The 24,533-nt window shown below is 38.5% G+C and overlaps 1 protein-coding gene and 1 pseudogene across 2 annotated transcripts in view; one reads left to right on the top strand and one right to left on the bottom strand.

The window, feature by feature from the left end:
* Positions 1-10,049: 10,049 nt before the first annotated feature.
* The window catches only part of Pkn2 (protein kinase N2), a 96,743-nt gene continuing 82,259 nt past the window's right edge, over positions 10,050-24,533 (bottom strand). For both annotated transcript variants that reach the window (XM_021157819.3, XM_029474931.2), the window contains 7 exons: positions 21,885-22,061; positions 19,412-19,474; positions 18,153-18,229; positions 17,250-17,392; positions 12,929-13,036; positions 12,642-12,722; positions 10,050-12,553 (listed from right to left, as the gene is read on the bottom strand). In XM_021157819.3, the coding sequence (XP_021013478.1) occupies positions 12,350-12,553; positions 12,642-12,722; positions 12,929-13,036; positions 17,250-17,392; positions 18,153-18,229; positions 19,412-19,474; positions 21,885-22,061 (853 nt within the window). In that variant the 3' untranslated portion in view covers positions 10,050-12,349. The remainder of the gene's footprint in view (positions 12,554-12,641; positions 12,723-12,928; positions 13,037-17,249; positions 17,393-18,152; positions 18,230-19,411; positions 19,475-21,884; positions 22,062-24,533) is intronic.
* Positions 13,625-13,743, top strand: LOC115030794 (small nucleolar RNA SNORA17; annotated as a pseudogene).

Raw genomic sequence — 24,533 nt, 5'->3', positions numbered from 1 at the left:
AGATCTAATCCCAGATCTTCACAAACTATTCCACAAAATAGAAACAGAAGGTACTCTACCCAACTCATTCTATGAAGCCACAATTACTCTGATACCTAAACCACAAAAAGACCCAACAAAGAATGAAAACTTCAGACCAATATCCCTTATGAATATTGATGCAAAAATCTTCAATAAAGTTCTTGCTAACCGAATCCAAGAACACATCAAAACAATCATCCATCCTGACCAAGTAGGTTTCATCCCAGGTATGCAGGGATGGTTCAATATACGGAAATCCATCAACGTAATCCAGTATATAAACAAACTCAAAGACAAAAACCACATGGTCATCTCGTTAGATGCGGAAAAAGCATTTGACAAGATCCAACACCCATTCATGATAAAAGTCTTGGAAAGATCAGGAATTCAAGGCCCATACCTAAACATGATAAAAGCAATCTACAGCAAACCAGTAGCCAACATCAAAGTAAATGGTGAGAAGCTTGAAGCAATCCCTCTAAAATCAGGGACTAGACAAGGCTGTCCACTTTCTCCATACCTATTCAACATTGTACTTGAAGTCCTAGCCAGAGCAATTCGACAACAAAAGGAGATCAAAGGGATACAAATTGGAAAAGATGAAGTCAAAATATCACTCTTTGCAGATGATATGATAGTATATATAAGTGACCCTAAAAATTCCACCAGAGAACTCCTAAGCCTGATAAACAGCTTCGGTGAAGTAGCTGGATATAAAATTAACTCAAACAAATCAATGGCCTTTCTCTACACAAAGAATAAACAGGCTGAGAAAGAAATTAGGGAAACAACACCCTTCTCAATAGTCACAAATAATATAAAATATCTTGGCGTGACTCTAACTAAGGAAGTGAAAGATCTGTATAATAAAAACTTCAAGTCTCTGAAGAAAGAAATTATAGAAGATCTCAGAAGATGGAAAGATCTCCCATGCTCAGGAATTGGCAGGATCAATATTGTAAAAATGGCTATCTTGCCAAAAGCAATCTACAGATTCAATGCAATCCCCATCAAAATTCCAACTCAATTCTTCAACGAATTAGAAAGTGCAATCTGCAAATTTATCTGGAATAACAAAAAACCTAGGATAGCAAAAACTCTTCTCAAGGATAAAAGAACCTCTGGTGGAATCACCATGCTGGACCTAAAGCTCTACTACAGAGCAATTGTGATAAAAACTGCATGGTACTGGTATAGTGACAGACAAGAAGACCAATGGAATAGAATTGAAGACCCAGAAATGAACCCACACACCTACGGTCACTTGATCTTCGACAAGGGAGCTAAAAACATCCAGTGGAAGAAAGACAGCATTTTCAACAAATGGTGCTGGCACAACTGGTTGTTAACATGTAGAAGAATGCGAATCGATCCATTCCTATCTCCTTGTACTAAGGTCAAGTCTAAGTGGATCAAGGAACTTCACATAAAACCAGAGACACTGAAACTTATAGAGGAAAAAGTGGGGAAAAGCCTTGAAGATATGGGCACAGGGGAAAAATTCTTGAATAGAACAGTAATGGCTTGTGCTGTAAGATCGAGAATTGACAAGTGGGACCTCATGAAACTGCAAAGCTTCTGCAAGGCTAAAGACACCATCAATAAGACAAAAAAAAAACACCAACAGATTGGGAAAGGATCTTCACCTATCCTAAATCAGATAGGGGACTAATATCCATTATATATAAAGAACTCAAGAAGGTGGACTCCAGAAAGTCAAATAACCCCATTAAAAAATGGGGCTTAGAACTGAACAAAGAATTCTCACCTGAGGAATACCGAATGGCAGAGAAGCACCTGAAAAAATGTTCAACATCCTTAATCATCAGGGAAATGCAAATCAAAACAACCCTGAGATTCTACCTCACACCAGTCAGAATGGCTAAGATCAAAAATTCAGGTGACAGCAGATGCTGGCGAGGATGTGGAGAAAGAGGAACACTCCTCCATTGTTGGTGGGATTGCAAGCTTGTACAACCACTCTGGAAATCAGTCTGGCAGTTCCTCAGAAAATTGGACATAGTACTACCGGAGGATCCAGCAATACCTCTCCTGGGCATATATCCAGAAGATGTCCCAACCGGTAAAAAGGACACATGCTCCACTATGTTCATAGCAGCCCTATTTATAATAGCCAGAAGCTGGAAAGAACCCAGATGTCCCTCAACAGAGGAATGGATACAGAAATTATGGTACATTTACACAATGGAGTACTACTCAGCTATTAAAATGAATGAATTTATGAAATTCCTAGCCAAATGGATGGACCTGGAGGGCATCATCTTGAGTGAAGTAACACAATCACAAAAGAACTCACACAATATGTATTCACTGATAAGTGGATATTAGCCCAAAACTTAGGATACCCAAGATATAAGATACAATTTACTAAACGCATGAAACTCAAGAAGAATGAAGACCAAAGTGTGGACACTGTGCCCCTTCTTAGAATTGGGAACAAAACACCCAGGGAAGGAGTTACAGAGACAAAGTTCGTAGCTGTGATGAAAGGATGGACCATTTAGAGACTGCCGTATCCAGGGATCCATCCCATAAGCAGCTTCTAAACGCTGACACCATTGCATACACTAGCAAGATTTTGCTGAAAGGACCCAAATATAGGTGTCTCTTGTGAGACGATGACGGGGCCTAGCAAACACAGGAGTGGATGTTCACAGACAGCTATTGGATGTATCACAGGGCTCCCAATGGAGAAGCTAGAGAAAGTACCCAAGGAGCTAAAAGGATCTGCAACCCTATTGTTGGAACAACATGATGTACTAACCAGAACCCCGAGCTCTTGTCTCTAGCTGCATATGTATCGAAAGATGGCCTAGTCGGCCATCAATGGAAAGAGAGGCCCATTGGACTTGCAAACTTTATATGCCCAAATATAGGGGAATGCCAGGGCCAAAAGAATGGGAATGGGTGGGTAGGGAAGTGGGGGGCGCTATGGGGGACTTTTGGGATAGCATTGGAAATGTAACTGAGGATAATATGTAATAAAAATATTAAAAATTAAAAAAATATTCATAAAGGAAAAAAAAAGAAAAGTGTAGTTAAAAACCAGGAATATAGGATTTGTTTTGTTTTGTTTTGTTTTTGAGGTAGAAGTAAAACAAAATTCTATGTGTGGTTGAGGTCTGGATACCAAATTAAGAAAGAAAAGTCCATTCTGAGGGTAAGGGCAGGCCTGAGTTTGATCCCAGAACTACTCAGGCTTGAGAATGTGCACAGGCCTGTACTTACTCAGTGTGGCAAGATCAAAACTATTACTGTAGGCTCGGGAAAGGGTTTGAAAAATTATTTTTGTGTGGACTCTTAACTCTAAGATGATCATCCTTAAAACCTGGATTCAGGCTGTTTAGTTACATTTTAGCAAATTGTTAATTAGTGAACTTAGCATGGGACACTTTCTGCATAGGTAAAGCAAATCTATTCTGTATATGTCAGCATTTTAAAATTTTACCTGATGTGAACACATTGCACCTGCCTTAAAGCACTGGGTGTTACTCCCTTCATTGCTGGTTTGTTATTACTGAGTTCAGGTAGTTGGCTGTCAGTTTCGTATACTTTCAGTACAGGTGTTTTAGGGAATCTTCTACTCAGACCCAGTTTACAGCCAATTCAGTCTTTATTGTAGTTGGCTGAGATGACACTCAGGTATATGCAGGGGCCCAGGGGTCTTCCCCAATGTCCAGAGCGTAAGGGTTTTGAAGGCAGAAACCATGTCCTGGTATCCCACTAGGCCACTGAGGGGAGTAGGGGGTGGCTTCAAGTAAGCAATTTTACAGAAGCTAAGATAAAAGGTTAGCTGGAGGGGGTTCTAGACAAGCAGGCAATTTAATAAAAGCTAAGTCAGCTGAGGCATCTTGACCAAGAGTTCCTAGAATACTAGAGTTGGGTAATTTTCCATGGGCTTCTCCATCAAGGAGGTCAAATTTTAGTAAAACTTGAAATGGTCTCAGACAAAATACAAGATGGAGGAACCTCTCTCCTGTCCTGTCCTGTCACACTGGCCCTCTCTCCACATTTAATGTCAGAGAAGCCTCTAGAAATTAAAAGATCTGCCCATATTCTAGTAGCTGAAATGGGACTGAGGTCTCTTGGATAGAAACAGTGTGCTCTTTCTATGCAGCCAGACCACAAGGGATAATTTCATAAGAAGTTTGCCTCAGTACTGAAGTCAGCCAGATCTTTCAAGTAGAACTCTGTAAAGAGAATATTTAAAAGCAAACCTTACATACAAGTTCTTAGAAAAAGTGAATTCTGGCCAGGTGGTGGTGGTGCACGCCTTTAAGCCCAGCACTCAAAATGCAGAGGCATGTGGCTACATAGAAGTCCTGTCTTCAAAGCAAAACAAATAGCAGTACATTCTTTTGAGGATTGGAGAAAAGGAGTAAAACCCTTGTCATTACAGGTGTGACAGTATTGCTCTACAGAACACGCATGCAAGTTGGGGGGATGTGAGAGGCCACCCTGAATCCCCAAGAGTTGGCTAGGCAAGCAAGCAGAAACAGATGAAGTCTGGGTTCAGCCAAGAGACCGTGTCTCAATATATAAGGTGGAGAGTCACCTGAGGTCAGCCTTGATCCTCCGCGTGCACGTCCACGCACGTGGGAGCACAAATATGTATGTAGCACACTATATTCATGCAGAAAGAGGTTAACTTTTATCAGCTGGGTGACAAGGAGTTAATAGCTAGAAATTTCCCTTTAGTTATTCTTGCAAACTAAAAACTCCTGCATCTCAATGCCTCTTGATAGTATGCCTTTGTGTTCACAGCAGTAAATATACATTCTCCAGGGCTGTCTTTGGGGCCTGTGCTAATTTTCTATCACAGGTGTGAGATTTACTTTAATTATCATAATGAACTACTAAAGGGGTCAGCCTTGTACCCATCTGGTCCTAATCCAGGCAAAAGGCTTCTATGCCCCAGGCTAATATTTCCAATTGTCAGTGGCCCTGACTTTTCCTGATGCTGGATTTTAATCTCATCTACCATTTGTGGAGCTGCGGAAAGACTTCCTGACCCCCTCATTATGCTCTCCCTACACATATGCCTCAGGATGTCAGGACTAAGTGGCATCACAATAAAGACATCATCAATTGATCTCCAGGTCAGAGAGAGACCCCTGTGTCTTTCATGTCATTCCCTCAGTGCCCATTCCCGGTCTGTGGGAGGGGAGACGTGGCCTTTAAAGTAGTTTCTAGAGGCTTTTGACAGACTTTAAGATATCTGTTTTCCCTCACATACCAATCACTTTGACTCCCTGTAAGTGTGTCTGCTTCCCTACATACCAAGTAAAATACCTAAATAGAAATTGCTTAGGAAAAAAATTTCAACCCTATCTACCTAGAGGTAGTGTTTAGAATATAGGAGGTAGTATGGAATATAAGTTCAAAACTGAGCCACACTTCAGATGCAAGCTTGCTACCCAGATGGCAGCTGGCTGAAAATTGAAGCTCTCACTTTAATTTCATTAATTTGTTATAGCAGAGCTCAGGGAAGAATGTTTATTTTTCTTTTTTAATAATAAAAGGACAGAGGTGAACAGTCTGCTGGTCAAGGCTGGTGGAAGGGCACAACTCCAGACCCTCTTTGGGCACTTTTTTTTTCCAGGAACCTTGGGTGTCAGCTATCACATTTTAACTGCTCTTTGAGTTGTGTGACTTGGGTTTTCTGAACAGGCTCTCTCTATGGAGCCTGGAACTTGAAACTCTTCTACCTCAGCCTTCTATGTGGTGAGATGATAGATAGAGTCAGCAGGCTCTTAGGTTTTATGGCAGCATTCTTATGTCAGCTAATTGATGTTTACATTGGTATCCATATCCCTCAGCACTTCTCCCTTTGCAGGTGTCAGGGCTACCAGGTCTTAGGTTGGAGGTCTACTGTCTGTCTAATCATATGGTTGGTTGCCCATGGCAAGCATCATCTCAAAATACTCACTCAGGAAATTACACTATCTTAGGAGCTGCCACAAAAACATCCCAGTAGTTTTAGGGGGCAATGTAAGACACAATGTAAGAACAATGTGTAGGGGGCATATGTAAGACAAGTATAAGAACAATGTCAGACACAACAGTGTCACAAAGGCCCACTGCAAAACAGCTTTTCTCTGGTAGAACAATTCTTATGCCTTCCTTGGTTTGTACCAGCCTGCTTCTCTCAGGCCTTATTGATGAGATGCTTAGGTTTAAAGCATTTGAGACAGAAAGACTGCTGGTATGCATACAAAATACTTCTGGATAATGTGCTAAGCTTCATGTTCATGCCAAAACATGGTTTTAAAGCAACAAGGACGACAGAATTAAAGCCACTCAAACCAAAACCAGTTTAGTGCTCTTAGTGAATTCAGTTTGAAAACTCAGTTTTTACTCTGAAAAGTCTAGGGAGTAAAATTAATGGAGTTCTCAGGTGAACATATGCCAATTACGCTAAACCCCTCACGGAAGGTATCAAGCCAGATTAGTTGGTCTGAGTCCTCAGAGTCCCCTTAACAGTCTCAGTCAGTACAATTTTGGTTCCTTTTGACTTTATAGCTAAGAGAACTGGAAGACTCAACAATGGACTTCAAGCCTTCTAATATTTATTAACCCAGCAAGTAAAACCTCTACATCCAGCTTCTGTTTTCTTTTTGCACACCCATCTACATTTCACTACACAATGGGGCTGGAGTTTTGGCCATGACACCAGCATTTTAGCTTTGACTTTGAGACTACTGTTTTCTGTGGATGCCAGATTGTGTTCTAGAGATTTTCAATGATGCCTCTAAAAGATTTTTTTTTTTTTTTTTTTTTTTTTTTTTTGGTTTTTACGAGACAGGGTTTCTCTGTATAGCCCTGGCTGTCCTGGAGCTCACTTTGTAGACCAGGCTGGCCTCGAACTCAGAAATCCGCCTGCCTCTGCCTCCCGAGTGCTGGGATTAAAGGCGTGCGCCACCACGCCCGGCTCTAAAAGATTTTAAAGGTCACCAAATACATGGTTAAGCTGTGAAGGCTTTGCCTTTCGTTCGAGGATCTCAAGATTAACTCTAGAAAGGGACAGACCAAGTGGCTAGGCTGGGCTCTACACTGAGGACTAAAAATGTTAAAAGGTTGATGGATGAAATGTTCACATACTCCTAGCAAGCTGAAACCTTTGGAATTGTCACTGTGACAAAATACTTAGTAAAAGGTCATTTACATGAGTCAGTCATGGCGGGAAGCAGATTGTAATCATGAAAATAAGAGGCCAAGGTAGCAGGTTCTATCATGGGGGTAGCCAGGAAACATGGAGGCTGACTGGGGAGGGGCAATAAATCTTATGCCTGAGACAGTGACCCACTTCACTCCACAAGGTCCCATCTTCAGAATGATGACCTCCAACTTCTCAAAGCTGCACCACCATATCAGCCAGTGACCCACATACATGAATCCACAGGGCATTTTCTATCCAAACCCCAACACTGCCCAAGCTCACATTAGTGGTTCAGTAGCATAATCAGGACCATTTTTCTTGCTAATTCCCAATATGATTGGGGGAGTTTCACAAGAGCCATCACATATGTGAGAGTTCATCACTGTTTACTGCATATCATTCACTCTTCCAGGTAACATGGTCTTGTAAAGATCCACAAAAATCTACTGGGATTCTGACTGGAGTTGTGCTCAAAATGTATAGACTAATTTGAGAGAAACATCATACTATAAATGAGTATGTATTTAGATTTTTTTAATGTCTCCCAATAAAGGATTTTTCTAACTTATAGGCAGCTGGTTTTGCTGCTGTTCTAGTTGTTTCTAGGTTATTTCTTATCTTGATGTTATGCTGACACATGACAGCTTGAATAAATCACTACTGTTAGCAAGTTGTGATCCTGAGAGTTTTCTCTTGCCTAGCCTCTCCCTTAGCCTCTTCCTGGTCCTCAAGTGTCATGTGCTGGCCTTCAAGTCTATACATGGGCTGACCTACCTATTTCCAAGTCCCACTTGCTAGGATTCCATGTGTGCCCTAGATGAGGGGGACTGAGCATTCTAGACAAGTTCTTTAGCTGCTGAGCTACATGCCCAGACCCCTGAAGTTTGCCCAGTAGACAATCACAGCTATCTGGAATAATGGCTAGTTCGTTCCTTTTGATAAACAATACAGTAATGATGACAGGTGTCCTAGCTTTAATCCCCAACTGAAAATGTTTCCACAAAGGAAGGATATAAACCAGTGGCCCTCAACCTTCCTAACCCTGTGACTCTTTAATACAGTCCATGATGTAGTGACCCCCATTTTTGTTGTTATTTCCTAAGTGTAATTTTGCTGATATAAATATCTGATATGTAGCCCCTGGGAAATAGTTGTTTGGCCCCCTAAAGCGGGTCTCGGTCTACAGGCTGAGAACTGTTGATGTAGAGGATGATGTAATTGGTTATATTTCTTAATGTTTTTAATAGACACTATCTGTCAGTTTAAGAAACTACTTCCTTTGCTTAAAAAAAAATCAGGAATGAGATCTCTAATTTATCTTTTTTTTTTATTTAATCTATTAATATGGCAAGTAGCCTTATGGACTTCCTAGTAATAAACTACACTTGCAATCCTAGAATGAGCCCAATTTGCTAATGAAGCAGTATCTATTTCAGATGCTGCTGACTCTGACTTGGTCGTATTTGATCCAGTACATTTACTAGTAATAGGTAATAAAATAGGTATCCTCCCCTATTTTATTTAGGTTATGTCAATTTCATAGCACAAAGTGACTTTTTTCATTATTAAAACTCTGAGGTTCAAATCTCCCCCTAGACTGAATTTATTTATATTTAATGCAATGTCATATCAGTGTTTATTTTAGGAGGCTGAATGACATGATGTAGTGCTGGCTGGCACAGGCCCCAAAGTTGCCTGCTACCTGCAGCAGTCTTCACTCCCGTCCACCCGACCGATAATGCCTTAGTACTAGGAGCTATGTGCACACACACCCTCAACTGTACTTTTGGGTATACTAACTCTAATTGTGGGTGCTAAAGCCCTTGCACACCTAGACTACAGCTCAAGACTGTCTCCATGTTTAGGGATAAAGGGCTGCCAAAGTCATTCTTACCTTTAATGAGACCAATAATGCTTGAGTGTTTCTAGTGTCTTAGGGATTCCACCTAGTCAGGCTCTGAATAGCATGACATCAGGCTGCGATTCTGACATTCAGACTTCCACCTTATTTAGGTACTTACCTCTAATCTTGTACATGACCATATGAAATTGTTTTCTTCCTCTTTGGGTTTTCCTTACCACTCATTTAGCTGCTCTGGGAAGATGGGCAGTACTTACACAATATTGTCAGATTTGAAGGTAGAAGTTAGTTTTCATCAGGCCAGCATATAATAACAATGCTCATTATGTCCCAAAGATAAATTTCTAATAGATTATACTTTTAAAAATGTAATCACTACAAAATGGCTATTAATTAGTCAATTTTCTCAAATGTTAGATCCAATACTAAAATGTTACCCTATAACACAGTGGTTCTCAAAGTTCCTAATGTTTCCGCCCTTTAATACAGTTCCTCAGGTTGTGGTGACCCTTAACCTTAACGGTATCTTGTTGCTACTTCATATCTGTAACTTTGCTACTATTATAAATTGCAATATAAGCATCTAATATGCAGCTCCTGTGAAGTGGCCATTTGAACCCCCCTCTCCTACCCCCCAGGATGAGAGCCACTGCTCTAACACGAGGAAGCTCCCATGTTATACTTTACCATTAGCATATTTGCTTCTTAGTCTTGGAAACATCATTGCTTCGCTACTCCTGGCAACTTTCCTGGTCTTGGTGTGTAGTGACAGTGGCCATTCTATGCATGGATGAAAGAAGCTGTACAATACAGACCTAGATGAAATCTCCCATTATTCCAAGTGAAGTGGACAATGGGCCTTCTCCAGGATGAAAAGAAAGCTAACTAAAAATAATTTTCTTGAGACCTCAAAGTACAGCTAACTTTTTTAGCCAACTATTTTAACACAAGGACAATTCTAAAAGGAATGAAAACTTAAAACCAAAATTACAAATTTCAATCTATTTTAAACTTTAATTTGTGCATTTGTGGTAATTTATGACTGCAAAACCCCCCTTTTCTTAGAATGATGTAAAGGCACATTTCATTTGGATGCATAGGGTACCATTCTAAAGTATCCGCTTTCCTTACAAAGTGCTTGAGCAGTCAATACACATACAGTAATAGCAAAATCTATTTACACTCTGAAAATTTAAAATCTGGCTAAAATATATATATATATATTTATTTAAACTACAGAAAAACGAGTGCTTTTTTTTCAGCATAATTGTGTGACTATGCCCTCACCTCTAAATTTTTTAGTGATTGACTTCAATTAAAAAAATTTTTGTACACTGTGTATATAACTCTATGTCAGTTTTTAATGCTAAAAGCCCATTTGAAACGTTGCTTTCTATGCATATTTCAGAACTAACAAAGGTATGCATACTGTACCTCAAAAGTAGTTAGTGTTTTATTTTCAGACTGTGTTAACACTGTTCAAATTAAAGCTAGACAATTATGCTATTTTTTTTTCTATTGTTCTTTTCCAAGGCAACTAACTGGCATTTTAAAGCAACTTATAGCAACATATTGCTTCTCTTTTTAGAAAATTTTCTTCCAAAGGATCTTAAGAGAAAAATAATAATGAATTTGGAAGGTAATATAAAGAATCTCTGGACAATTGTAATCATTCTCAGAGTACAATAACAACAGGCCAATGTATGTCAGCAAAGCTGTTTCAAGCTCAACTCTTCATTACTCGTGCACTTTCCTGCTTCTCACTAACTCAGATTTGGAAAATGGTAAGAGATGAGCTCACTGTGATTGCATGGTTAATTCAAGCGTGGTTAGTTACAATCTGCTGTTCCTGAGGTATCATGGCCCTAACATGCTAAGCACAGAGTTATTAATGATATTACTGAACTGAGGGAGAACAACGGAGTGACAGGCTCGGAGAAAAAAAGGGAAAACAAACAAAAAACCTAATAAAATTCCAGCCGAGTGAAGGTCATGATTTGCAAAAAGACCTATGATAAGAGCGGTAAAAAGCCACGAACGGATCCTCTGAGGATGTGTAGAGTATTTGATCAAATTATTTGTGAGACTTTTGAGGTACAGCTTTAGTGTTATAATAACTTTTTATAAAATATAGACTGTTTTATCAAAAATATTTATACATTCTGTTACAATATATTGCTTTAGCCCTCAGTAACTGCCAATATAAAATCTGGATCCAGCGGCCTAAACTGTACAAATGCACTTAATGGAAATGCTGGAGTTGGAGGTGTCTGCTTGGCCACTGTACAAAAGTGATGACGTGGTGAAATTAAATAATATGCCTACAACACAGAATACATTACAACTTGTACATATACATGTTCACAGCATGTATACCATGATAATCTCTATGGTTTAACAAAGATAGAGTTTCCTTCTACAGCAGACACAAGACCAAAATGTCTAGGTTGAAATACGTGTAGAATGCATATCAATAAAGGGTTAATCAGGTTCACTGACTTTGGAAGACCTGACTGAACATCCTCCACGGTGCCTTGACTTTGGGAATGCATACAGTTAGCATGGTATCTTGGTTCCAGCTGCTCAGAAGTCCTCATTGTTACTGTTAAGTGAATGCTGATGTCCCTATCTTTTTGCAGCACTGTTTAATACACAAGCTCATTTGGCAGGTAGCTCTGCTGGAAAGCTAGGAGGCTCTGCTACATGGTTGGTAAAGTTAAGGCAATAAAGTGTTCTCCTGATAAATATAGAAAATTCATCAAATAGACATCAATACATTCTCATTCTTTTCTTTAAATCAAGCCACCAAAGGTGTACAAACTGCCACATTTTTTCATATTATAGTGATTTCTTAAAAAAATAATTGCCTTAGTGAAACAGAATCACACTTTTTATATTACCAGTAATAGCATCCAAAGCCCTATTTTTTCTTTTGTAAAATATAGTTAAGTGATTAATCTTCCTTCCACTTAAGGCAGGCCTAGGGCAAAGATGGGGACTATAAAAGAGTGGTTCTTCTTCTTTTTAAAAATAGAGTATTGATGTAAAAGTATTTATTTGTAATGGATTTTCATGGCCAATGTTCACTCAGCCTAAACTCCATGAAACTGCTTCCAGTGTTCAGATTTACGTTGAAAACATTAAGGTATAAAACAGTACTGTAACCACATCTTCATGTGCTTTATATAACCTCAGAAGCTCCTGGTGGAACGGAAAGCAAATGCAGGGCTGCTGTTTTCAAGAGGTCTTCTTGTTGGTCAGTCTGCTTGGTCTCAGGGTCTAGAAACTTAACACCAATCAGCAACGTAGTCAAAATCGCGGAACATTTCCTGCTCCTCTTCCAAGAGTATCCTTGGTTCTCGAGGTGGAGTCAGAATAGGTGCTTCTGAGGTAAATTCATCATCAAAGTTACTAACATCTTCCCGTCCTCTAATGGTAGGTACAAATGGTGGCTTTACTTTTTTGTCCATTAGAGCACTCCAGTCGGTTAGCTAGATCACAAAATATCAATCAGCCAGTTTAGTTTTGTGTTCCCAGTCACTCAAGTTTCATAAAAGAACTCTGAGCTTTTACACTTACCCGGAAAAACGGGTGCTTCTTGACATCCTCTGCATCCTTCTCACCAGCTCCCAGGCGCCGCTCAGGATTTCTCCTTAGCAGCTAGGAAGTTAAGATAAAACCAACAAAATGTGTTTCACCAACAGTGACTCTCACTACTTTCAAAGACTTAGAATGTTTTGTTTAGATTTGTCTAAAGCATGCAGTATCTATGAATTTAAGACAACTTCAAAAACTCAACTGGGAAATTCTTTTCAACAAAAAGCCTAAGTTTAAATAAAAAAAAAATATTGATCCTAATTTCTTACCCTTCTCATTATGGAAATGGCTTCTGTAGATAAGAACCTTGGATACCTTACTTCGTCATTTACAATACTGTCAAAAACCTCTTCTTCATCATCACCAGGAAAGGGAGACTAGACAAAATAAGATAATAAGAAAGAATTAAGAAATAAAAACTAAACGTGAAAGTCCTAAGATAGTAAAACATCATATATTCAAAGGAGACCCAGGATTCAGGCAATGACAATGAAATGAAACAAAATAGGACCTGGAGATGAGCTGTTAGTGCCAGCCCAAAGTGTGAAGCTGGGTTCAATCTCCAGGAACTGTGGTACAAGCCTGTCATCCCAACACTTGAAAGTTAAAGGCAGGATGATGAGAAGTTCAAGACTATCTCTGGGCTACATGAGACCATGTTTCAAACAAACAAACAAACAAACAAACAAATAAGCAAGCAAACACTTTAAGAAGTTTTGATTTCAAGCTGAGCATGGTGGCTCATACCTATCAGGAAAACACTTGGGAGACTGAAGTAGGAGGGCCACAGGTGAATCCAGGTCAACATGGACTGTATTGTGAGGCCCTATTTCAACCCTCCCCACAAGAAATGGAGAGGATGTCCCAATGGGACAAAAACAAAAAAATGAAAACTAAATAGTTTAGCCAATCTATATTTTCAACAGGAAAACAAACAAAAATCAGAAACACACAAACAAGAAAACTCTGCCCCTAGAAGCACTGCAGGTGCAGGCGTATCTGCTGTTCACATGTGCATCAAAAGGTGGCAGACAGGAGAGCTCTGACCCATGAACATCCGAAGGATCAGCAGTAGCCTTACATTTTCTGAAAAAAAGTGAGCTTAAGATGACCATAAGTCCTGTGCTGGGCTGGCCCCAATAGACTGGGAGCAAGCAGGAGACAAGAAGAACCCTGCCTGCTGCAGGAAGGAGCCTGAGACAGATGACCCTCGAATGTGGTTGCTTGTATGAACTGGGTGAGGAACCAGCTCTAGATGACACTGGTGCCATGGTGCCTGGACAGCAATGAGGTGCAAGGGGTGGGAGGAGGGCAGCAGGCAGACTATGTCCAAGATGACCCTTGCCAGAGGCATGATGGGGGTAGGGGTAGAGTGCCATGGTTTCACAGGATTCATGAGATGACCCCAGACATTCAGAGACCTGAATAGAGAGAGACAGAACTGGAACTTGAGGGTAGTGAGGAACACCCTGATGTAGGCTGCTGGTGATGCTACCTGTAACCATGATGTGGACCTGGCCTTGTACATAGGTTAGCCCTGTCACTTGTTAGACATAGGGTGGCATGGGTGAGGAGAAATGTCCTCCACTTCTTACCCCATGCCACCATCTGGGCAGGCAGAAGAGCCGGCCCAGATGTCATCAGAGCAGGAAAGCTGGAGAGCTGGCTCTGTCTCATGCCTTCCTCCCCTTCCATCTATAGCAGGGAGGAGAGCTGTCCCCCAGTCATGAGTGGGAGAATTGACCATGTTCCTTACCAGCTGCAACACTCAGGAAATCAGGCCCTGCAGCTTATTTGGACAGCAGGGTAGGGCTGCTGGAAGTGTGCACATACATGCCTGGAAAATGTGACAGCAGGAGAGCCAGCAGGAGAGTGGGAGACCCAGAGGGCTGACCAACCCAGATACCTCTCAGGCCGAGATCTAGGGCTTTGAATTGGTCCAAGCTAACATCTACCCTACCGATGAACTGCTGGAGTGCATGAAGGGGCTGGTCCTGTAGCTCCAAAACTATAGGAGCTCCATGACACAGGATATCATATAGGGCAATGACAGGATATCATAGAGAAGTTCAAGTAGGGTCCTAGTATTGATAGATTAGCAGAAGCCAGAGGCCTTGTTTCAGACAAGAGTCATTTCAATGAACATTTGCCAGCAAAGAAGTGTGTACAAAAGGGTATACTGTGGGACACACTGTGACATGCTACACAGCTTCCATAATAACATTTTTTTCTCTGTTGCAGGGGATATTGTAAGGGTGGAGGGAGGATATGAGGAGAGGAAGAGATGTGTTGGACTGGGGTGTATAATGTGAAATTCTCAAAGAACTAATATGTTAAAAAATAAACATTATCATTGAAGCTTTAATAATACTATAGAACCATAATGCAGACCAATGGGTTTAATTCCTTTCCTAGTTACCTTCCTGTGGAGGCTCTAAAGATAAATGGAATTAAAAGGCAACTATAATGGAATAGCAATACCTCCTGGGTATGTTTAAAACTCAACCAATTAGAAGCCCTTTTAAAAACTATGAAGCAGGAACTTCCTTGCTTGTTTGTTAAGCCACTAGCTTGAACAGAAGAAGTAAAAAAATCAATAGCCTATTAGTTCAACAAGATCTACCACAGTACTTTTTGCATGTTATCTCTAACATAGAAAGCTCTTTTAGAGCGTGAGGTGGGGTTAGAAACACACACACACACACACATATATATGGACAAGGTGTGTACCACGACTCTAGGCAAAAAAAATGAATTATAACAAAGTGCAGAGTTTTGGATCAGAATTAAATCTTAAATGTAACATTTAAAAATATAGCAGCAGGATCATTTCTTTTCAAAACTAGAATAGAGACAGAGTTTAAGTATGCTACAGCCTCTAGAAACAGAATCATGAGTCTTCTGACACCTTAGAAAATAAGACCAATGTATATATTAAGGCTAAATCAATTTTTCCCATTCCAAATACCCATAGCAGCTTGTGTAAACAGAGGTGAAAAATTCAATCTGGATCTTTATTTTCTTAGGAAAATAAATGAGGTCGGATGGATTTCATGTCTGATTCCAAAGCACAAACAGATTCTAAAAATGTCAAGAACAAAATAATCCCAATCCTACCTCACAAGTGCTCCGTGACACATTATTAACCACTTTGTATCTAATAAAATAGATGCAAAAAAAAAAAAAAAAGCTAACATGTACAAAACACATAGCTCTTTAATGAGTCATTCCTTCCCTCCTTTTTCTAGAGAATCTAGTCCAATGTGACACACTGAAAGGACTGTCCATTGGATGGAACTGTTCATTATGGTTAAATGCCAGTAAGCAACACACAGGCTAAAACTTCAGAACCATTTGACACTAAAAAGATGTCCGTTCCCTTATCCAGCCGCTAAATGATTCATGAGTTGGATATACAAGGAAGGTGGCTAGAAACTCCAGAATAAATTTCCAAGAAGTTAAATCCCTCTCAAAGGTTTCAACTGCCTTGTTAAATAATATACTCATTCTATATTCCACTCCTTATTCTTAGCAATTCATAAAAAATATTAGGCCCCTTATTTTCATTTACTTCCTGTTTCACTAATTGAAAAAACTTCTATATATAATTCAGTTATACTCAAAATTAATTTTGTTAATATACAGAAAATGGGGAATGTGTTGATGGCCAGTTCTGTTCTATTGTTTAAAAAGTGGGTTGTAAAAGGGATTCTTGTTTGTTTATCTTTAAAGATAGTGTTTCTCTGTGTAACAGACATGAATGACCTGGAATTCACTTTGTAGACCAGGGTCTCAAACTCAAATTTTGCTTGCCTCTGCCTTTCAAATGCTGGGATTAAAGGTATATGCTAGCATGCCTGGTTTGTAAAAGTATTTTTAGTTATGTATAAGTGTGTCTGTCTGGGATCAGTGTCCTTGAGTACAGATGCCTGTGGAGTTACAGGTGGTTGTGGGCTCTCACAATAGGGTGCTAGGAATTAAATTGGGGTCCTCTGCAGCCATAATACACTCTTAACTGCTGGGCCATCTCTCCAACACTGCTGTTGTTTTTGAAGATCACAATTATTTCTGATATATGTACAGTGAATTTTATATTCATTTATATATATTTTTTATTCAGATGATTTATTGATTGACTGATTGATTGATTGTACATTAATTCAATGACAAGGTGTTTTTGCCAGATTGGTCTCAAATCCATATTCCTCCTGTCTCAGCCTCCAAACATGGTAGGAATATAGATGTGTACCACCACACCAACCTATAGGGTATATCTTTATTAGTCTTCTGTTGTTCTACCCTATAAAATATCAGTTCTGTTAAAATCACAAAACATAACCATTTTACAACACTTAAATATAAGAAGCTATTTGAGGACATTCATAATGCAGTCCACCCATCATATAAAAATCTAAACTAGGCTAGCAAAGATATTGTAGAAACATAGCCAATCATTAGCACTCTATGAATATCTATCAAACTGAGTCCCATCTCATGCATGACATACATGTACATGTCTTTATAAAAAGTATGTGCTTGATCCTTCCAATCATCCTCCATCTTGCCACTCTCCTCCTCCTTGCTGCTTACCTCTCCGACGAGCATTTCATATATAAGTACACCAAGGCCCCACCAATCTACAGCCCTTGTGTACGATGTTTCTGTTAGGACTTCTGGGGCAAGAAACTCAGGAGTACCACAAAATGTGCTTGTCCTATCTCCATACCCCATTCCTAAAGAAGATAAATTCAAGTGTTAGCAAAGAAAAAAAACTAGGCATGAAAATTAGAAGATGTGCTTAGGAAAAACATTGACATTGCTGAATGTGATGGTCTAACTCGAGCATATCAAGACTTAGCCAATCTGTTTTACCCATCAAACTACTGACTCACTAAACATCCACTAGTGCTAACATATCTAAGAAATGAGTTTATGTACTAAGGAAACAGAGTTAATAACAGCAATAAAGTAAAGCTACTAGTGTACAGAGGAGAAGCATATACTTAATTAACATTAAGTATAAAGAGAAAACTATCTTATTGATAACATTGATCTTTATACATTCTCCTGTGATCTTCGATTCGAACTGTCATATTTAATTCTGAATATATAGAAAATAATCTTGAGATAGTTACATCTATTTTTTCCAATTTAAAATGTTAACAGTTCTAAGCCTGTGAGTCACTGGGCACATGTGCTTCACCCTGCACATCCCATCAACAAGCTCGTGCTTAGTGGCTTCTTACAGCCCGGGCAGACTGTCAGCCACACAAAGAGAAGCTGAAGCTCATACTGTAGATTCTGGAGGCAGGAAGCATTTATAACCACAGGACAAAGTCTTAATGTGGTTACTGGTATATATAAGCAATCCAAATGTTGCAGTGGAATAAATTAAAATTAAAAAGTACATTGTTTGCACATATAAATTTGAAAATGATCAAAGAACAAAGGAACAATAATCTATTAGAAAAGGAATTTACAAAGCCCAATTACCTTCTTTGCAAAGACCAAAGTCAGCAATTTTCACAAAGCCTTCTGTATCTAGCAACAAGTTATCCAACTTCAAATCTCTGTTCAAGATGGAAACATGAAAATAAATCAGTAAACCATAGTATAGAACATATTTTTTTTTTTCAAGAGGAGCCCAATTTTGTCTTCTAAGAAATGTTTTTTCCAAGTTATGGCTGGAGATGCTCTCAGATTTTTCTTCTCTTTGTATAGTAGTATAATTTTCAAGTAATTTTTTCTTGTTATATAGATGAGAATATTGTATTTCTGTAAATGTAGAATCAGGTTCAATACCTTTTATTCAAGTTTAAATTTTTATTTAGGTTAATCAGACTTAATCACAATTTGAAGTTTTTCTACACACATGAAAGAATTTAAGCTAATGTTTATTTTTCCAGGCAGTTTCTCTATGTAGCCCTGGCTGTCCTGGAACTCACTTTGTAGACCAGGCTAGCCTCAAATTTAGAGACTCACCTTCCTTTGTCTCCCAAGTGCTGGGATTAAGACTATAATTTAAAATGAACAGAAAGCTATTCAATTACAAATGAAGCTAGTTTACAATAGTTTTTATTAAGTAAACAGAACCATGAGGGAATCTTTACTTTAAAAACATTGTCAGACACTACAATAAACCACTACTTGCAGATGCCTTTTTCTGACCAGCTTCCTCATAATGAGGTTGTTTTCAGAGCAGCACTACTCAGTGTATGCAGGACCAGAGGCTGGCCCAACCTGCTCTGCAGTGTAAGGAGCCAATGCCCAGATAGAAATGGGTCATAACACTAATTCCCTTTTTAGTTAAGGTGATGGCAACCTTTTCTTATGTACTTATATCTTATTGTGCTGGATATCAAACTCAGGGCTTCACACATCACAGTCCATGCTACCCAAGATACTGTAACGAAGGAGCAGCCTGGTACTTTACATGCTGGCACAATCTGTTTTTCTCTATGTGGTAAACTGGTTTATAGAACTTTCTGCAGTAGACAGTTAAATGTAATTACTAGGTGAATACTATCGGTGAACGTGTCACCACAGGCCAACTCTTATGCTCACTATTTTAATTAGGAAATGAGTAGAGGGCCAAAACCAAGAACTCCATCACACAATCTGTATGTTAGGGGAGGATTCTCTCATCACATTTAGGAGAAAACTAAAAAGTTGGTTAAGTACAAAATATCATTGTTATCTTGAATTCTAGTCACATGTAGATAAGCTATTATAAACAAGAAAAATATACTTACCTATAAACAATTTTGTGTTCATGTAAGTACTGCAACCCAAGAACTACACATGCTGCATAAAATCTGTTGAAAGAAATCAAATGTTTAATAAACTTCTCTGCTCTTGAACCCTTTTATACTTCAATGCATAATTCCGTGGTTAAGTCCTCAAATATTTATTTATTCCAACTATCTATAATATATTGTGCTATTAGAGAGGAATTTTGAAATTGAGAAAATTATATGGTTGAATGGGATTCTTTTGGCCTGGTAGATTCACTGAGGTCCCGAGAGGCCTTTAGGTTTGGCCATGTGGGAGGAATGACATTGTGTGACAGATAAGGGATGGAGAGAAAGGGCAGCAAAGCAGCAGCTTTGTTAGCAAGTACAGGCCACTCAGATCTCTGAGAGAAAACCAATAGCGGCGCTGCAAGTTTGACAACCAGTGCAATCCACTGTGGCTAATACACAGGATGGGAGTCTGGGGAGCAGAGCAGATAGCAAGCTAAAAAGAGCTTTTTAAAAATCAAAACCAAATATACAAAATAAAAAGTAATTTCCATATAGGTAAATATCTACTTAATATTTCAATAAAGGTACTATATATGTAGTTCAAGCTGGCCTAAAGTCAGGATTCTCCTGTGACCATTTTCTGAATTGAGGGTCTGACTGTGCCTTCCACCTTAAAGGTTTTAAGTACCTAAAGAGATTCTACTCCACCTTCTGCTCTCTGTGGGCACTGCATGCATGTAGTGCACAGACATACACGTAGGCACTTACACATAAAATAAAGGAAAACCTTTCAAGTATTAAATATTTAAAAAATAAATTATTAGTGACCTCCTACTGCTTGGCTTGCTTTTAAAATACCTTACTATTCATTAGAATTAATTCCTGCTTTCTTATCTGAAAACCAAAAGCTCTGACACTATCACCATCTACACATACCTCTAACGCTTACATGGAAAACCTGATGTGTGAAAGTGAAACTGCCTTAGGAATGTCAGTTGAAATAACAAACAAGATAATAATTCAAAAGTAAAAATCAATCAAGCTCCTCTTGGGTTTTCTATTTCAATGATGTGGGGCTATTGTGGAGAGCGCTGACTAGATTTCCTAGACGTGTGTATGCTATAGGTGAGAGAATGAGAACTGAGAATGGCACTCTGTTGTCTGGCTTGAACATTAGAGAAGATAAGCTTGCTACTAACTAAGATGAGGAGGGCTGGAAGAGCAGCAGCTCCAGGAAATAGTAGAAACACAGAGAGGAAAAGCAACTTGAGATGCCAGTTGAGAATTTTGTGAGCCTTACAAGTGGAAAAATTGGTCCCGAGCTGGATACTATCAATAGCTGGGTGACTAGAGAAGAGACTGGGGTAAAGATGTAATCTTGGTAAGTCTTAGCATCCAGGATATATGGGAGAACTTTTCTAGGTTTCCTCTGGAAAACCTAGAAGTTTTAAGAAGGTATAAAATGAGAACAATAATTTAAAGTGCTTGAATAAGCTAACTTTAATATAAAGTTTAGTTTAACTACAACAAAAAAATGGTTTATGGAGAAGTCTCCATCTCTTTCCTTAGAGGCACTAAGAATACAGGGTGAGCATCCCTAACCCTGAAATCTGAAATCTGAAAGGTTCTAACACAGCATTCAGAAAGATGGTGTACACATCTACAATCCTATAATTTGGGAGGATGACAGTAATGATTTTTGAGGCCAGCCTAGGATACACACCAAATTTAAGGATGGCTTGCATAGCATAGGGAGACCTTAGAGGGGAAAAGGGTACAGAATTTGGAGAATTTCGTGACTGGGAATTTGAAATATTTGGCCAAATTTTAAAATCTGAAGAACCGAAAGTCTAAAACACTTCTGGCTTCAAGCATTTTGTGCAATGGACACTCAACCTATACTATTTTTTTTTTTTAACATTCTTTGAGAAATATGGTAAGCACAGACTTACCTTTAAAAATATACATGTAAGTATTTTAAATAAATAGGAGATATCAAATTTTCTATATTTCAAAAATTCATTGTACTTTGAGTATATTTTTTTTCTTTTTCTTTTGTGTGTGTGTGTGAAGATTTATTTATTTAATGTATGTGAATACACTGTCACTGTCTTCAGGCACACCAGAAGAGGGCATTGGATCCCCATTACAGACAGTTTTGAGACACCATGTGGTTGCTGGGAATTGAACTCAGGACCTCTAGGAAGAGCAGTTAGTGCTCTTCACTGCTGAGCCATCTCCCCAGAGTATAATATACCTTTAAAGTTAGTATTCCAGGATACCATAATCTAAACGTAACCTCAGTTGTATCTAAATTATCAAGTATGAAATAATGGTAACTCACAAAATTTTCAACAAGGACAACATAGACTATAAACATAAAAAAATGTTTTCAGCAACCCCCCCCCCCCCCCAAATTCTAATACTTCTTACAGGGTTTCTATTCCATTAGGGAAGAGTGAGTCAGAGGCCTAATACTCACACAGCTCTGGGTTCAGAGAAGACATCAGCATGGATGTGCATCATCAGGTCGCCACCTGCAGCATACTCCATCACGAAGCAAACATGCTCTTTTGTTTGGAAACATGCAAAAAGGTTCACTAGAAACGGGTGCCTGACACTATTCACAGTCTCAAAAATTCTTTTTTCACACATCAGGCTGTAAGAAAAAACAATTAACAAAACTTGACATAAAATTTCAAACTTTTATGAATTTAAGAATTATAAAAATGTCTTTTAAAATACTATAAGAAATGTTTTATTTAATATATAATGTTCACTGAAAATACATTAATAAAAATTAAAATATTCATAGCAAAACTTAAAGATTATACAAATGACATGAATATAAATTCCTAGCACAAATGGGGCTAATAATTATAATTAATGTAAATTACATTACATACTATAAATTAAAATTTATATTAACTATAATTACTAGTTATAGTTATAACTAGTTTTAGCTAGTTATTATAGTTATTTACTTATTGAAACCCAATTAGTAAATAAAGTTCGTGACCATAGTAATTTCAAGGACAGCATTTATAATTCATCAGCTCGAATATTCAAATTTTTATCTCATAAAATGGGATGCTGAGAGACACCGATAGCCTTATGAAAATTTAATCTAGAAGACTTACTGGAAAACAGAATTCTACATGTTTCAAAAAGAAACCCTTTGAGAACCACACAATTTTCTGTGCTATCATAGAAATGTCTGTAGCAAGCCCTATAACAGGAGGAATTCTTAAAAGGAACATGGCAAAACTCCGTGAATGTGGAACATTTATGTTGCCTAAACAGCAAAAGCAAAAAGATTTTCCCTTCTCCTGAAAACTATTTAATAAATTAATTTTATTTAAAACTCAAAGTAAAAGAAAACTGTCAAGTATTATTCAAATGAATCCTGAGTGAGCTTACTAACTTTATTTAGTACCCGATCAAAGTAAGGGCCAATAGATAAACCTTGCTAAGAGAGAATATAGATTTCTAATACCAAGTAAGCTTCATTTCTGTTGAAACTCGAGAGACTGGAGGCCCCAGGGAGTTTAGAGGTCAGGTGGGGTATGGGGTGGGGGCATCCATGTGGAGACAGGGGTAGGGGGTGGGGTGGAGGTGTGGGATGTGGAACAGTTGGAGGGTGGATGGGCTGGGGTGGGGAATGGAATACGGAGTGTAAAAAATAAATTAAAAGAAAAAAGAAAAAAATTGATATTCTTTTTAAAAAAGCTTTAATACTTTTATTTTAACATTAAGAAGTCAAAGCCAGTGTGATGTCTCAGGGGGTGAGTAGACCAATGCCTGGAACATAAGAATTTAAGGTTAGAGGGTAAAACTAATACCATGAACTTCTGTGACCTCCATGGGTACACCCACACATGATTATGGTCATCAATCATCCTAAAATATTTTTAAATGCTTACACTTTGATTTTTGTTTTCCATATAACACTGCGGCATTCCAAATGTCAAGGTAAACTATTGATATTAGAATCATATAGTACTAATATTTCCTTTTGGGCATTTTTAAAATATGATAAAGTTGCCAGGTGTGGCATGTCTTTAATGTAAGATATGTCTAATCACAGCACTTGGGACACAGAGCTAGCCAGATCTCTGTACGCTAGAAGACAGCTTGGTTTGTATAGTGAGTTATTCCATGACAGCCAGAGGTATGTAGAGAGACCTGTCTCAAAAAAAAAACAACCAACCAAACAACCAACCAACCAACCAACCAATCAATCAATCAATCAACCAACCAAAAAAACCCCAACCTGCCCTTCAGAAAAGATGAAGTCTTTTCTCTGAGTATCACTACATTATTAATGACTTGAAAATTTAAAATACGTAACAATTCAACTTTATTCAAACTTGAATATTTCTAATTACACTCATGTATTTGAGTGTGTGTGCTAGTACAGCCCTACTGCATGCATGTATGTAGTCATCAGAGGGCATCTTGGGAAAGCTGGTTATCTCCTTTTGCCGTGTCCCAAGGATAAACTCCGGTTGTTAGTTAACAGGTGTGCTGGTAAGCACTTTACCCACTGAGCCATCTAATCAGCTCCTCAAACTTTAAATCCTGTATCCTTCAATTGCTATAAGACAGTATAAATCCAATTTCTCCTTAAAACACACACACACACACACACACACACACACACACACACACACACACAAAAGCCTAGCCCTGGACCTATCAGTATATAATGATATTCTTCTAATAAACTGCTATTGTCGGTAATGTTTATTTTTAGATTAAACTTATCTAGTCTCCTTTACTAAAAATGCTTTCTTATGTCTTATTTCCCCGAGTGACCAGTTTTGTTCAGAGTTGACCAGTTTAGTGTTTGTCACTAAAAAGATATGAAAGAATGTTTATACCAATTTTTAGAAGATATGAAATAAATAAACGAATCTTCGTAGAAAATCAAACTATTAATGAAACTAAAGTTTCAGGATTGAACATCATATAACCTGAAAAGCTTTGTTACAAAACAAAACAAACCCCAAAACACCCAAAACAATTTCTGCCTCCACCGTTGTTTTTACTATCTATCACTTGATATGAGTGGGAGTAACAGTTCCAACCCTGCCCACGGTGAGTAAGTCTCAGAGCAGTGCTAGGAAAA

Source organism: Mus caroli, unplaced genomic scaffold (assembly GCF_978045245.1).
Source record: "Mus caroli unplaced genomic scaffold, Mus_caroli_1 scaffold_3, whole genome shotgun sequence".
Taxonomy (NCBI): domain Eukaryota; kingdom Metazoa; phylum Chordata; class Mammalia; order Rodentia; family Muridae; genus Mus; species Mus caroli.
The sequence above is the reverse complement of the archived record's forward strand: the minus strand, read 5'-3'. Positions and strand labels throughout refer to the sequence as shown.